Raw genomic sequence first — 17,692 nt, 5'->3', positions numbered from 1 at the left:
ATAAACCCAGGTTAGGTTACTACATGTACTAGGGTTATCTGTTAAAAGGTATACTTTATAACACAGGCTACACTCTTATCAGGGTAATCTGGTAAAGCATGTACTGTATCAACACAAGCTACATTCTTATCAGGTAATCTGGTAATAGGTATACTTTATAACACAGGCTACACTCTTATCAGGGTAATCTGGTAAAGCATGTACTGTATCAACACAGGCTACATTCTTATCAGGGTAATCTGGTAATAGGTATACTTTATAACACAGGCTACACTCTAATCAGGGTAATCTGGTAGAGCATGTACTGTATTAACACAGGGTATATTATTAATAGGGTTAGCTCGTAATAATACATAAACCATTTTTAAGTAAATTTCAAGGGTAATGTTCTCAACACTCTCTTCACCACTGATATATGTCTTGACAAAATCAAAGGCTCCTTATGTTCCACCCTGTGGATGATACAAGTAGACTATTTGAAAACATCAAAAGAATCTCACAGCAGCATAATGGTAAAATTGACTGGCTTTGAAGTTGAATGTCACCCTCTGTAATCTTCAAAGGACAGTTATCGGCCTAGTAATTAGTTAGGTTTTTTTTCACCTGAAACCATTCAAATAACTAGCTGTGTGCCTTTGATTTTGTCCTGACATACTCCAGGGGTGCAGAGAACGTAAATGAGCATAACCCCTGGAATTTCAAGGATGGGGAAGAGATGAGATGCTCGAGGATATTCTTAGCAATATCATTATAATCTGGTTGAGTGGGCAAATATCACAGAGTACTCACTTTATCATGTAGTGCAGTGATATTTACAGGGTTAGTCTCTGACAAAATGACTATTGTAACAATGTCTTGACTTTTGGTAATAAAGCACATGGAGAAGTAGCAGTTTACAGCTTGAATTTTAAAACCTTTCATATTTAGAATTTTGTTTTGATTTATATCATATCTTATTTACGTGCATCAATTCAAATACATAAGTTGCTTTCCAAAATATGATGTCGTCACTTTGTTTTCTCCATACTATAATTATGATGACTTTTTCAAGTAGATCGAAGACATTTACTGTTTTTAAACAAAACAAATCTGAATAAAACACCCGAGTGCATTTGAAGTGATCCTTTCCCAAATCAAAACAGTTATTTTGTATCCTTGATATCTAAGCCACAGATTCTCTTGATCCTGATCCTTGCATGATACTAATGTATTAAAGCTGTTTAATATAACAGGAAATCGTTACTGCAGTTTAATTTTTGTGGTTTTGGCCCTCCATGATGAGGGCGAATTTATCATTACAGCGAACAGTAGTAAACAAAATAATATAAACTGTAATTAAACGTGAAGGGGAAATTATCATTGGGCAAACATGGAATATACCGTTGAAGAGGGAAAGTTTGATGGGACGAACATTTCCTGTATAGGGTCAAGTGGTTAAAAGTCAGATGCACTAAATATATTGGTACTACATTTAGTAAAGTTCTGTTGAATTAGCATTACTTGATAATTGTAACAATTAAATCACTTCAATGAGTTTGTCATGTCATGCTTCAGTGGAGGGAGTCATGGAGCTGACCAATGGTCACACCAATGGAAACGTAAGTCTGTGTTCTGTGTTGTTATCACTTGTGTCCTATTGACAGACGTTCATTAACAAATGTTCTTCCTGTAGAGTCTGCCTCAAGAACTGCTTTCTCTCGATCAGTTAAATCATCATGCCATTTTTTGTTTTCAAACAGCTCTCTTGGAATCATATCTAACATTTTACACTCACAACATTAACCTTTGAGTCAAAAAGCCAGTCAGTTCAGCAAAAAAATAAAAAAAATACCTGGGACTGAAAATATTTCACTTGAAAATGTAAAACTTTTAATATTGGTAAACAAAACCATTAATTCTACATTGTATATAGTAATGATATATCTAGTGGATATATACACATGGAGAATTAATTGCGGAGGACATTCTTTTTTACATATATTGTATAATCTGGTATCTAGGTACAACAATTAATAATTACATACAAAGTCAATTTAATTACATTGATAATATGGGTTCTATCCTCTTTATTTACATTATCTTATGGGGCAGTGGGGTTTATTTATATAAGTTTCGCCTCATATAAACTTTGTGACGTTTACACTCTGACCGATTTACCACGACTGGAGTATGAATACTTTATCACCGTGAACATTGCTAGCGTCAAATTACCAAATTTTATTGAGGCCAAAGGTAGGAAGCAGAAAAAAATACTGAAATTAACATTCATGCCATGGACAAAAGAGCTGTAAAGTTGGAAATAATGCTGATTCCTTAAAATTTCTTTAGAAAGAATCCTGCTTCTTTTGATTCACACTAAACGCCAACAGTTATCTGATAATCTCCAATTATTCTTTATGATCAGAATATATTAGGAAATCAAGTTTCATGAAATTCTAGTCAAAATACCCGGAATTCAGGCATTTAGTGTAACAGGTCACCCATCAAACATTGAAATGTGTTGACAACATTTTGTGTGCAACCACTGTTTATATTTCTCCTTACTAACGACTTACCTCCCTTCCTGCAGGTAGAAGTGGATGATGAGATGTTGAAAATGACACACCAGGTGAGCACACTAGCACACCCGATTGGTTAACACTACTAAATAACCTAATTCTAATTGGTCATTTGGCTCATTGGTTATATTTGATAATTCAGTAACATAAATGTATATACATGCAGGTAAAACTAAAACAGATATAATCATGTAATCAATTTAATCATGTACTCTTTCTTTACCCGTGATCGTTTGTGCTTTCAAATATTAAAGGACAAAAAGCATAATCTTTTACTGGTGCTTTTACGATTCTTTAAGGTTAAGTATTTCTTGCCGTTCTCGATTAAACAAAGAAGCAAATAACCTTTGAACTTTACAATTTTTTAACTCGAATCTGAGATGGTTTCAAATATATAGAGAAAAAAATACAAAACATTGTCCTAGTAATATAACTGCATGTTAAGATAATATTAGTCATTGTGTGTAGCATGTGGTGTTTAATAAGATAATAATTGTGGAAATTAATGAAATATCACAACCAGAAACACCTATCCTTTTGTTTGATTTTTTGTTGAAATATAGAATAGAAAAACCTTTTTGTTTGATGGTTTGTTGAAATATAGGGTAGAAAAACCTTTTTGTTTGATTGTTTGTTGAATTATAGGGTAGAAAAACCTTTTTGTTTGATTGTTTGTTGAAATATAGAGTAGAAAACATTGACACCAAAGACTGGAAAAGAACAGAAATTAATTTATTTATAGATTATCTCTTTTTCGAAGAAAAAAAATTACATAAAAAAACAAACGAAACAGATCCACATGAAAGCATTCTCTTGAATTCTACATACAAGTAGCATTCTGTTAGGAATTCTACATACAAGTAGCATTCTATTAGGAGTTTTGAGAAAATACAATTTAGCGCACTGAAAGTTTTGTCAAGATCCATGGTAGCTAGTTTAAAGATGGAAAACCACTTGTCCAAATATCTTGCTTGTTAAAGATCAAACTTACTGACTTGAAACATTGAAAGCACTGCCATTGGTTCTAAAGACCATTGATTGGTTAACACCATTAACTGTACCCATATAACTGATTGAAATTAACTATACACTGACACATCATAGTCAAAGATATGTTCATCAATCGCTAATATGAATTGTAGAAGGCACTAACACATGAAAAGTGGCTTATGTTACAACATATGAATTAAACATGATCATGCATTGTGTATGTGTACCTATGTCTTGAATAGATGGAGTACTTGAAGGTGGAATGTGACGACTTGAAGAAGGAAAACTTCAAACTCAAGAAAACTGTTGACACACACAAGCAAGCATTGGAGATGAACAAGGCTAGGCCCAGGAGAGGTAGGTCTACATGTCATAGTAGATATTGATAAGAGACTTGGCCTAGTGGTGGTATCATTCATAGCAGACATTAATAAGACTAAGGACGAGGACAGGGGAGGGTACTCAGTCACAGTAAACATTGGTGGGACTAGGCTCAAGGGTGTATGTAACCATGCTTTGTAAGCTATTCCAAAGCAAATCAGGTTCATTAAGGTTTTTGAACAGGGAACAACACTTATAAAAATGTTATGGACTGAATTCCATTGTTTGTTGTGGTTCACTTTCCGTCTTTTAATGTTATATTATTTCCCTTTGGCTATAACAAGTAACAGTTCCTGTACACTGATTTCGTCTAGGAAGGATGGATGTCTGATTTTGCTCCCTTGTACAAGAACTTTGATTCAGGACTTTATGATACTGAATACTATTTCCAAACATTAAGCTGTGCTTTCTTGATATTGTGTTCACAGGCAGTATAGTAGACACAGAGAAAAAACGTCCTGTTACAGAGGGCCCTACTAAGGCCGTGGGGCTGGATGTGGACCTAGCCAAGGCACTCAAAGTTTTCTTTAAGGATGTGAGAGGTGTGCAATTACAGGTGAAGGAGATGAGACAACAAGGTCAGTATCCAACACGTCATTGTCAGTAAGGGAAAGGAACGTATTGAAAACTGGAAAAATGGTCTGTAGACTAACTAGTAAATGAGTTATCAATCTATTTATGAGATGGGAGTAAGAACATACTATGTAATGGTCATCTGTTTGTTTCCTGGGAGGGAGTAAGAACATACTATGTAATGGTCATCTGTTTGTTTCCTAGGAGGGAGTAAGAACATACTATGTAATGGTCCTCTGTTTGTTTCCTGGGAGACAGTAAGAACATAATTAGGGCCCCGTATCTCGATACGGGTGCCCTATAGTAATCACTCTGTCTGACCGTCCCTCCGTCTGTCTGTCCACAAATTTTGTTCCTGGCTGATAACTTGGGTATTTATTGACCGATTTACATACTTGGCCAAGATGTTCAATTCAAAAAAATACACACTGAGGTAAAAAGTCAAGGTAAAAGGTCAAGGTCATTAGGTTCAAGGTAAAATTTTCACTGATGAACATTTTGTTATGAGATGATGAAGCAAAGTTGGTCAGATTTAAACAAAGAGACACACTGAAGTAAAAAGCCAAGGTCAAGGCTATTAGGTTCAAAGGTCAAGGTCAAAGGAGGGGTTCCAATTTGGGCCTTCTGTTGGCTATCACCAATAAGTTATGCCATCATGAAATGATATGAAATTAAGGTCAGCATGGAGACCATTCCAATATATTAGGGGGTAAAGTGGGGGACCAAAATCACAAATGGACGCTTTTTTTTTTACAAAACAACATGTTTTTAAATTTTCTTCATCATTTTGGTGTATTGCTTTGCACTAAAGCATATTATGGCTGAAAAAAGTAACACATTGTTAACAAGTAGGTCACTGTGACCTTGTTATTTATTGGCTCAATTATGTCAACAATTCTTCCTTAGTTGTGCCTAAATACATATTAGAACCATACAATAATCTTACCAAATTGTATTAATAAGTATCTTAACCATTTAAACAATCTTAACGGATTTAAACAAAGAGACACACTGAAATAAAAAGTCAAGGTCAAAGGTCAAGGTCAAATTTTGAAGGTCGAGGTCACTGGGTCAATGTTGAGGTCAAATATTGTATCGTTTCACTGGTGAACATTTCGTTATGACACTTTGAAGCAATGTTGGTCGGAATTAAACAAGGAGTCATTTGACCAAAGGTCAAGGTCATTTGAGTCCAAAGGTCAAAGACAAAGTGGATCTCTGACTTTGACCCTGGCTCTTGATGGGGGAGGTATTTAAGGTGAAATAAAACAAATCAAAGCTAACAATAAGTATTGCACTGGTATTTACATTTCTGTTTGCCCAGTAAATATGGAGGTGGAAGGAAACAAGACTCACATCAAAGTACATGTAAAATGTACATTTTGCTTCCTTGCGATTCTTTTTGAAGTCCAAATGCCAAACGTCAAGCTCAGCTTGATGGGCAGATTGCTTCTTGATGATTATTGGGGATATATTGCCACAAGACGGGGCCCTTACTGACCTGTTAGTGTTCTAGTATGTAATGGTCATTTGTTGTTTCCTAGGAGGGAGTAATAACATAGGAAGTAAAAGTGAATTCAGTGAAGGAGTGAACAGTTTAAAAGTAATCATTTCTAGTTTCAACTGATGGAAGAGCGAAGGAATTATAAAGTTATGATATTTTATATTTTCAGTGATGGATGTGAATCAGGACCCTAGACAGAATGGCAACCTAAAGGTGGCACTAGAAAAACAGGACAAAGGACTACTTGATATTGACAGTCATCTTGCCACATGTGTACAGAACCTTAAACAAACTGTATCCTCCACACTGAAAAAGAGCAAGAGCTAGCACAACTCTGATCAGTGCTATCATTACCACTGGACCTCATCCTTCAAACTTTCAGCCAAAGGATATACAAGAGTTTTGATGACACTGATCAGCGGCATGTATTCTGAGAAATTTGCTTGTCCAGATCAAAGCTTTACTGCAGCATCCTTACCTTGTCAATGCCTGTTAGCCAAACCACTTGTATTGTTCGCTATGCCAGATAAGAGGAGTGAATATGGTGTTGTTATCTTGTTAAAGCTGCACTCTTCCTCTTCGATGTTGCATAGGATATTATACAAGAGGTGAAAATAATACATGTTTACAATCAGCAACATTCATCATGTCTATTACCCATAATAACCATTGTTCCCTGGTGGGTATAGGTAGTGCCATCTGTGGGGAAATGTCTACCATACTGTGATGATTGGGAGTAAGGTTGATACATAGAGAAGGTTAAATGTTAGGCAGGATGTTTTTACACTGCCTACTCAGCACGACTGCCATAAAACACTGTTATTGGGTATCTGGAAGTGTTATAAGTTGAAACTCGTATATCTGTCCTAAGACCAGTCTATAGTGATGCCACTGGACATTTCACACAATTGTCTGAAGACTACTGAGTATCACGATGATACAAAAGATACGCCACACATCAATCGTAAGGTTAGTGTAATTATATTGTGGAGTGGTATACTTCTTTACTCAGCAAAACTGCCCTTGGACCAATCTAAATGTCGAGTGCCATGAAAACATGTATACTCGGCACAACTGTGGTCAGATCACACTCTACTCGGCACAACTGTCGTCAGACCACACTCAATATGTAGCAGTGTACTGACATGTAAAGTCCACCCTTGGTGTGTAGTGGAGTGTTAACTTAAATAGATGATGCTCCATTCATCTTTTCGCAGACCATTGGAATGTCACTGATGCATCACATCAATGTTGCGAACCCTTTGAAGATCAAATCTCTACTGCATGGGTTGCCAATATAAATCAAGAATCCCTATACATGAAAATGCTCATTCATCAAATATGATAAATCCGTCCACTATTTATTGCAAATAAAATGTTTATAAAACAAGAAATATGTATTTATCTTGACGTTTTGTATTCCTATCTTATGCAATACGGATATGTCATTTTCATGAATAACGTAAATGTTCCAATTGAATCACTTCGCCGTTTCCCATCGCACTTCGCGGAAATTGCAAAGGATTTGCAGGACTTCTATTTTGCATATTAACATATCATCAAACGAATATTTTCCAGTGACGCACTATTTTCAAAAATTATACATCTAATTCAAAATGACAAAGCTTCGGAAAAGTCGTCATCGCAATCATCATTGAAGAAACAACAAATATTTACATCGCAACAACTACCAGAAGTTGAACAAATATGTGCCATTTTTGAAATGTCCCAACTCATTTAATGTCGCAACAGCCACGCATTACAAGCCATCGTCAGTCAAATGACACACACAAGCAAAATTGAAATTTCTGAAAATGGAATAGGAAAACTTAATGACTTAAAAAAAGTTGTGACCTAACTAAGCACTCGTAGACTGGATATGGAACCTTCATTATTGTTATTGACTCCCTCAATCATACGGCAGACAAAACATTCAAGAAGGGAGCAATCTCGACCTTACTTTGATAAACCGACCAGTCATTATCACTAAACAAGAAATACTACCACCCACAGGTAAGCGAGACCATGCTATCATATAGATAGAAGTAGACATAAGCATATAGATAGAAGTAGACATAAGACAAACACCAATACTCTCTTGGAATAATTACATCCTTATATCGCAAAATCGACTGACCGACTGACTATTTTTACGAAGACAGCAGCCTCAGGGGTTGATAGTTTGGGTGACTAACATATCTTAAACACCACAAACTACAAATGCACATAATTAAGCTGTCAAGACCGTAGGCGAATACAAACCTGCAACGCACACGCATAATACATAGTGAAAATGATCGCAGGCACACCTTAACGCGGACCCGATGAACCCCGCACCAGCAACGAATCCCCAACTTCCCCCAGAAAACCTCTTTTAGCAAAACAACTAGGACAAAATACAGAAAGCACACCCGTGCGCTAAAACGGAAATCTTACAAATGTAAACGGGTTTTACGAACATGTATAAGATCCCTCGCAAGAGAACATCACAATAACATAACAATTAACTACATCTTCATAACGTCACCTATCGTGTAAAGGAGTGAGAAAAATTGCTCCGGTTTATTAGGTCACAGTGGTAAAGTAATGGGAATGGATACGTAGACAAATTACACTGTATAAAACCTGTAATCCGTGAATGGTCTTAACTATAGAGAAAGGCACCGATACGAGGTTGTCCTTGCTCGTCTCCAAATGGTTTATTGAAACACCCCGAGGCATGTCACGAATCATGTACAGTAAAAAAAACTTGCTGTTGAATTGCATTGACCTTACGCCAACTTGAGAAAAATCTATAATAGTATAACAAGTCTTTAATCTCTATTCTAAGCAGTAAGTATCTCTACAATTTTAGACTACCTGAACAATATCACTAACCCTAGCCACTTTAAAGATTCAAATTAACGTTTGTCTTTTTGTACCGTCTTGTACAATGTATGTTAATCATGTTTTACCTATTCTTATCGACCCTTTATTGGCCCTAATGACATGTTCCGTGTTGATGGGCATTTAAGCATGTAATGGTAATATGATTTCTCAAAACGTTAACCCACACAAAGCGACCGGGCAGGCCGGATATATGACCGCATACACAAAGAAGTCAAAACACAAAAAGCACCAATTACCGAAAAAAATATTCTAAAAATTACCTTGACACAGGAACACAGCCAAACGTTTTTTTTAGAAACATGCAAACGTGAACCCAACATTAAAATAAGAGCGGTTTAGGAACAACATAACCTGCCTATTAGAAGAATATTGGAAAAATAGTCCGAAACAACTATTTAAAAGAAAATTCTGTTTTTGACTTCCGTGCAAAATTCTTTGCAAACTTAGGAACCTCCATGCCAAATAGTCCAGACTACCACTGATGGCACTTCATTAACGTTTGTCCTCTAGAAAACTTCGATGTTAAATATTAGCATCGTAATACGAATACAGAAGATACATTATTCCTGGGATTTAGCGAAAGTTTGAGGGGGCGGGGGATGTTTTGACACCACTGAGTCAATTCCATTCAAATATCGTAGTAAAAGGTTGTATCAATCTTTTTCAATGCTTGCATCGAGGCCGGATTACAAAACAATACAAAACAAATCGTTCTTCTAACGATAGAAACTGAGACAAATAACAATACAGACCCATCTCTTACATACACTTCTGCACCTCAAGCAAACTTCCTGAACACATAAGCAACAGGGCAATTCATTCAACAGATGACAACAAAATACTAACAATCTTTTGCCTTTCTAGATCATGTGAAAGATGACTTAACAACATTCATACAAAATGTACAATAAAAACAAATATCACAATGGACTTGACCAAACCTTAATATAGAGTCACACAAAAACGCTTGATGTACTAACTGAAATACTACGACTTATTACGATGTATCGCAAGAAGCGCGTTGACCTGGATTATTATTATTATTATTAACACAACGCACCCAAATAGGTATTCTTTTAAAGCAAACGTTCAAACAAGATATTTCTGACTCAAGGAACCTGTTTGGGCCCAGTCCTCTCCCTCACACACCACACAGGATATTGTGCCCATGTCCATTCCCTGACGCAACATACTTTATAATTCAACAACAACAACAACAAAGACGATACCATCATTTTACAAAAACATACATAAATAAAGTCCCATTAAACAACTTATAACAACACGTTTTAATCGGTCAACTTGGGACAATTTCAAACTGACACTGGCGTTAAAACATTACATCATACACAAATCAATAGGCCTTCTGTAACGCAATCTGATATAAGTAAACTCAACAAACTTTAAAAACGATCACACTAGGCTAATACTATTTTGGGATCCATATTACCAGGGCCCAGTTCGAAAGATGATTAGTTCAATCAGCGATCAACGCACTTTTTATTTTTGTGCAACTTTAAAAACAAAACCATTGAACTTTTCAGATATCAATTATTTATTAGTGTTAATTTACATGCAAAATTGTGAGATTTTACCTTGGATATTGACGAAATTATTAAAGATTGAAAAATGATGTTAAACAGATATTAAGCTAACCACCTTTTGAACAACTGGGCTCAGATAGGAAAGACTCGAAGGGCTGCACGTTACGTCAAAAACAAATATCACAACACAGTCATCAATGAACAACCAAGCGCATACTGCTACAAAGTAGTAGACGAACAGGTAGGAATGGCTAAACATCCTCATTCCAGCAGGCCCCAGAAAACGCCACGGCGGCGACTTTATCTACAGTTACAGTCTTTCTGTATACACTACAACGCAAAAAACCACCCTTCCTCCCCAAAGAAATACACAAACACACACAAAACACAACAAAAGCTGAATTCAAGACGCACCACACTCAACATATTGGAAGATATAAACAAATAACGACTTGACTGATCCAGTTCGTTTTTAATCTCGTTTTATGACACTATAAAACACGCACTGTAAATTATCACTCATGCTATGGTGCATACTCTGTATATCCATAGGCATAACTATTGATAGTAAATATCCTACACGCGAAGGAAGAAGACAGGCCATTCCTATTTGATCCCCGATTATGGCCTTTTAACTCGAAACTCTTTTATACAGACCAACCAGTAATACATATCTTAATTTTCAGTAAGAAGACATTGACAAGAAATGGCAGAAGAAATAAAACGTTTTTCCATAATTTTTTCATGGTTTTACTTCATCGCAACAGCTAAGGTCACACCAAGACCTAGGGGGATGCAAAATCAAAGACGTAGAGGCCACCGTTGGCCCCCGATTCTTCAGAGGTCTCATATTAGTCGTCGGGTACGACCATGCTGTGGCACACATCAGGTTTATTATGACGGCAGCCACCTAGATGATTCATTGGGCGGGAAAATCCGAGATTTGTGTCGCACATACGTATGTTATATAGTAATCGATTACAGCCCTAGAGTGGACAGAGAGTTATACAATGAAAACGGGACAATGGAGTGGCGTGCAGACTTAATAAATCGACAATCCTTAACTGAAGGCTTATTGCCGCGGTATACTTAGTAACAGGTAAACAAACCTTCAAATGCCGCCAACACCTGGAGTGTTTGACAATATATGTCATTTAAAGCACAAGATCGATAGCACGAATTCCGGAAAAGGTTCAGAATCTAGGTCAATATCAATCAAAAAGCGAACTAAAATAGTATTGTATCGAAGAGTCCACGAACATGCACTAGATTACCAGACTGTTGACCGTTTTCGTGCTGTCAAACGGTTGGGTGCTCGCTGACAGCTGACAGCTGGCTGCTCGGTGCCGTTAGACGGTTGGGTACTCACGACTCGGGCATGCTAAGGGACAAACAATCAAAGTACGTATTGGTTTTATTACATAATACAAGTTCTAGAGATTTTACTACATGTCCGTCATGTAGTGTTACGATATATTACTGCGTCGCGTGAAAAGATGCTGCATAAATGACAGAATATCATAATAACGGGTATATGACATATATTTTCTGTCTAAGCTAATGTACATAGTTTACGAATCTAATACAGTTTACGTATGTATATATGTAAGTGGTGCCAATGTTATGAATTACAAGCTTGAACCCGATTCGAATCGTTACATAGCCACGATACTGTCTCGTAGAATCAAGTACAGTACATTGTGTGACGATTGACCACTGCTAAACGCTACTATGGGTACTGACCAGTGTATTATATTGGCGGTCTACGTAGTAATGATGGTAACATCGATCATAGCTATACTGCAGTGTAATTAAGAAGTATATATCTGGACACTGCTATCAAAGGTTGTACATGTGGCATACTTAGTGTTTTATCAACGTTTCAATATCCGTACACATGGTAAATATCAACAACCAAGTATATTTCTGTAGGCATATAAACCATAAACACTGTGCCAGTCACGGATTACAACTTTAATACCCTAATAATACTTATTGGATTTACGTGCGGGGTGTCGAAGTTTTATGAACTCATTCAAACGACTGCCTTGGTACATTATTCCCCCAAGTCATCAAACGTGGGTCGTCCTAACCGGTGAACTCTCGGGTTGTGCGAGAACGTCTACATTTGAGGTGTCATTTCGTAGTTAACTGCCTGATTTCAGTGTTGAACATGTTTTTTCCGGTTCTGTTTATTAAGTATATCCATTCCTGTATACGCCGGCCTTCTTTGTAGAAATTACCAGTGTAAACCGTACTAATGATTAATTGATCCCAAAAAATTACCCACAATATTACTCTGGCAACTTTCCAATGAAAAGATTTTAAAATATTCCTGATTGACATTTGTAAATACTAAAACACTTTTAAATATCATCCATTAAACAAACATAAATAAAAAAGCATGTTTGTTCAATTCTTCATACGTAATGTCTGTATGATCGAATCTGCCCTCACTATCATTTAAAGGGACCACCATAGCCATCCCCACCAAGCAGTTCACTATATTGGTGTTCTATGGAGAGACACTCTCAGCTTTCCCTTCAGTGGGCTTTTAATGCAGATTAGACTTTCTTTATATAACGACATTTAACCACGATATTGGTATCCATTTGTCGCCGAACTCGTGAACGTGCTGCGTACAGTTTTCGGTTGATAAGTAGACAGTTATAGTCGGAAAAAAAGAGACTAAACTTTGGATAGGCCTATTTTGTGTAGTGTTTTATGCTGTGTATATATCCAGCTAGACGTTTTGTATGCCTCTTTTTAACTGATATATTTTTGACTGTCACTGTAGGAAAACTATTTTCCCTGTGTTGTAAAGCGCCTTAGAGTAATTTAACACATTACATAGGGCGCTATAGAAATGTTTGTAATATCCGGTTCTTCACATTCTAAAAACCGTAGTAATTTTATTCATGACACTCTAACTTTTATTTTAATAAGTTTCATTTTAAAGTCAGTTATTTAGTTAGGAAGTGCTTATTATTATTTGTGTTGTGAATATGTAATCAATAAGAAAATACCTATTTGCAAACAAAACCGCAATGCAGCCTAAAACACAAAACTTGAAAAAGTACAAGGAAAACAAGACCTAGGTGTTATCACTATAAGCATCCTCTGATTCACCAACGACACTCGCCATGTAAACCAAGGCCAAATCCAATTGATGTCAAGCTCTCAAAGAGAGAGCCAGGGAATCTGAAATAAAACCACAAGGGACACTAACGAGCAAACAACAAAACGCCGATATTAATTTTGAACAATGCTATAGGATATTTCCCAATGACATCATGATAGCGACCATAGAAGTTCCCCCTTATTGTATCCAATAATCGTTCCTCAGAGGTACTTCATGTTAGGCTAAGCTGTATAATACATAGAGTAAACATAAATTACCTAATTATCAGATCAGGATCGAAGAATCTGCCGGCACTACAGGAAAAGCAACTGATAAGTTGTTGCATTACATTTATTCATAACAGATATTGGCCCTTTGTTGTCTCGCGAATCTGCTGACGGAAGAAAACGATTTTCGTTTCGTTTCATATTCGTTGTTTACAAACAAATTAAATACATATAAACGAATTGTGAACATCTATTGGCATTTTAAAAATGTCTAAAATAAAAAACCAACGCAGGTTTTAAAACATTGCAAATTGACCAATCGCGAACATTAGGTGTCATTTCAAAAGTGTCTAAAACAATTAATATTGGCAAACGTATGTTTGGATATACTTAACATAAAGATACTGTTTCCTTTCTAGATAAAAACAGACTCCAACCATGGGCTGTGGCAGTAGTTCTGAGGTGAGAGCGATCACGCCAGAGGGTAGACCAAACTATAACAACAACGACAACAGCAACAAGCAAAGACAACAACAACATCAACAACGGCAACAGCATCAACAGGTTGAACAACATCCGAATAGTGTTGAAAATGATCACGAACTTCGGCAGCAACAAGAACATCACGCAATGTTGCTTAAACAGCAGCAAGAAGAACAACAGTCAATGTTACTCAAACAGCAGCAAGAAGAACAACGGGCAATGTTGCTTAAACAACAGCAAGAAGAACAACAGGCAATGCTACAACAGCAACAACAGCAACAACAAGCAGCATTAATTCAACAACAGCAGCAACAATATGAACAGCATGACCATCAAAGTCAAGAGCAGGAACAACAACAGCAACACAATCATCAACAGGAACAACAACAGGAACAACAAAATCAAGAGCAGGATAATCCTCCTCCAGAGGAACAATTAGATTCCGACTCTTTAGGTGAAGGTACCGCTCCGGAGGAAACATTGGAACAAGCTCGACACCGTCTGGCGGTATACGGACAATACGACGAGAGTTACACCGTCAAACAGGTGTCGGCCATTAACCAGGAGAACGGTCAGAGTGTCCTCTTTATCTGGGCAAAACTCGTCCACCTCACCGCAGCATTCAAGGACATCATAGAACCGGAAGTAAAAGCTCGACAGGCCGAGCTCGAGCAAGACTGTCCGGGATTATTTGAAGAGGATATGTTATTACATTTACGTGAAAAGTCAACGACACATCCGTTCAGGATCGTCAACCGAATCGGAATTAAAATGTCAACAATTCTTAAATATGTACCAAAGTGCAAAGTGGCAACACTTGTCGTTCCGAATAACAAAGAGTTCTGGTCTGATATCCGGTCGGACGCGGACAGAGTGGCGACGGACATTAGAAGTAATGGCAGTGTTACTCCGTACCAAACCGAGTATCTCCAAGTTCTTGTACGTTTTTTCGAGTTGTTTGGACAGTTGGAGGGTGATATTCCTCTAAGTCCTCCTAAAGCCGGCGGAGATCCCAACATATTGGCGTATCCTCTCCCCAACTCGGTTGCGGCGGACCCTGAATCGATTCGACGATGGGCTGAAACGTGGGAGGTTTTTGACCTCGTGTTGCCAGAGGATGGGGCTTGGGGTTGGCATGGATTCGAAAATCTAGTGTTTTCCGACATCAAGGAATGTGCAGATTTCCCTCAGCTTCTGAGGCTGTCCGAAAATGGCGACGAAGATCTTCTGGAATTCGATACCGAGGTTGAAGGAGAAGCTGCATGGGACGTCATAGAGGTGGACTTATTTAAAGATGACGTTACGACAGAAGAACAAAACCTGATCTGGGAAGAGCGAGAAAAACGTTCAGACCTCGATGACCCCGAGAAAATGAAAAAGAGGAGAGAGAATTTAGAAGAGTACTTTATTATAAAATACGAATGGGAATCATCAGCGCTTGATGCCTATCGTGGATGGGCGGATACATTAGAAGCCGGTTGGCAGAACTTCCAGAAGCTCTGTGACAGTTAAAGGTAGCGAATCGAGCCAAAGGCTTCGAGTCCAAAATTGGTTCAATATACTACGTCACTTCCACGAGACAACCATTTCCATGTCACTGATTTATTAGCATCCTCACACTATCACAAGCAGGGAGACGTGTATATATAGAAATAGATATCGTGAAGATGACATAAAACGTTGCGTCGGACAACCACATACACAATACAGTGTACTTCCTATCCTGCTTTGACCACCGGTAACTTTTCATCTACAAATACTGATATATAATTTGTTATTACATCTTTATTTAGTTAAAGATATTTTGTCAGAATTACCGTACGAATTATTTGTGTCCATACGATATTGACAATTAAGTTCGCAAATAGTCGTATTAGACAGATCATTGAACTAGCATACTTCACAACATAGATACCAAGCGTTGTAGCTCACAAATCATTTATCCAGTTAACTATACTTCTGTAACTACCACAAGTTGGATAGATTCAGATCCGATTGTTTTCTTGTACATTTTAACACAAACAGTCGCACGTGTATATGTCACTGGTTGAGTTATATGAACGAGTGAACATGTACATTGTATCAATCGGAACGTGGTTGATTTTTCATTGAACAAACAGGTCAATTATATATTTATATATAAGAGTCTGAAGAATCTCCTTGATAAAATAAAAGCGCTAATTACATGTTGTTAAAGTGTTTTTTTTCTTTTTATAGCATTTCTTCGTCCGTAAGAATCAATTTACTGCTGTGATAATATTTATATTGGTACCCAATTGATCAGTTGAACGTCATGCACGAAAAGGGACAGAAAGAAAGGAATTATACCAGAAAGAAAAAGATAAAAATAGCATGTGCTTGATGCAAATAACCAATACAGAAAAGACAAAGTACAGGGAATACGAAAAAACGACGAAACAAGTACTGACAAACAAAAAAGTGGAGCAAAATCTCGCGAAAGACATGACATTTAAAAAAAATCAAAATCTGGTCAGTTAAATATTTTACTGCACTTTCATAACTTCACGTGTAATTTGATGGCAAACACCAACAACAAAGTGCACATACTACTCTTCTCATTAACAGGCAATGTGTATTTGGTTTAACCAATGTTTTATTTACAAATATGCAGTACATAATATAAATTTTTACATAGTGTAATGTTAGGGATCTGGCAACAAGAGTAGGCTCTTATATTAAGCCATCTCCCAACAATGAGAAGATTGCAGTATAACATAAACAGGTTAAGTAACATCAATAATTATATAAATTCAACTAATATAGCTAATTTAACCATCAAGGCCGACCATTTGTATATATTTACATTCTGTATGCTTAGACCCATTGACAAAAATTACATTCATAAATGCATAACACAGGTGTTCATAGAATCTCAGCACGTGGAAACTGATAGTAACCTGATCACACTGCGTAGTAATACACTACAAAAACTACTCACTCGGAACGACCGACCTAGATGCTTAATTCTTACATCTTAAAATATTATTGAACTGTGCTTGGTGAAATATCCACGTATTCACGTGTCCTGTGCTACAAATAAACATTGAATATGGAACTACATTTTGTTGTGTTATTGTTGTTGACGGTTGCTAAGATCTCTCACGATAGTGTCACATTTCCCCGCGAAAAAACACTGTTCTCGCCACTGCGTTGCACCCGTGTATAAGCAGGAACAAACCCTGTTTATTTGTTTTATTCGTTGTTATATCGATCCACTGAAAGGATTCGTCAATGTAAATATAAGGAATGATATTTATTTTTTCAACATTTATGAGGTCATAACAACAATGGGTTTTTGGACATATTTTACATGAATCGCTAACGCGATTCATTCAATATGTCCATAAACCCATTGTTGTTATGACCTCATAAATGTTGAAAAAATAAAAATCATTCCTTAA

At 36.9% G+C, this 17,692-nt stretch overlaps 2 protein-coding genes across 2 annotated transcripts in view; both read left to right on the top strand.

Annotated features, from left to right (window-relative positions):
* Positions 1-7,394, top strand: part of LOC110466357 (kinesin-like protein KIF28P) — a 60,666-nt gene extending 53,272 nt beyond the window's left edge. The window contains exons 20-24 of the mRNA XM_021522801.1: positions 1,555-1,598; positions 2,570-2,608; positions 3,791-3,905; positions 4,358-4,507; positions 6,176-7,394. Of these exons, the coding sequence (XP_021378476.1) occupies positions 1,555-1,598; positions 2,570-2,608; positions 3,791-3,905; positions 4,358-4,507; positions 6,176-6,333 (506 nt within the window). The 3' untranslated portion in view covers positions 6,334-7,394. The remainder of the gene's footprint in view (positions 1-1,554; positions 1,599-2,569; positions 2,609-3,790; positions 3,906-4,357; positions 4,508-6,175) is intronic.
* A 7,023-nt stretch (positions 7,395-14,417) lies between these two features.
* Positions 14,418-16,190, top strand: LOC110466356 (serine/threonine-protein kinase pakD-like). The gene has a single exon (XM_021522800.1). It carries the CDS (start codon positions 14,418-14,420, stop codon positions 15,780-15,782), a length of 1,365 nt encoding a protein of 454 aa, XP_021378475.1. The 3' UTR covers positions 15,783-16,190.
* Positions 16,191-17,692: the final 1,502 nt, after the last annotated feature.

Source organism: Mizuhopecten yessoensis, unplaced genomic scaffold (assembly GCF_002113885.1).
Source record: "Mizuhopecten yessoensis strain PY_sf001 unplaced genomic scaffold, ASM211388v2 scaffold11131, whole genome shotgun sequence".
In the NCBI taxonomy this organism is placed as follows: domain Eukaryota; kingdom Metazoa; phylum Mollusca; class Bivalvia; order Pectinida; family Pectinidae; genus Mizuhopecten; species Mizuhopecten yessoensis.
This window is presented reverse-complemented; position numbering and strand designations above follow the sequence as displayed.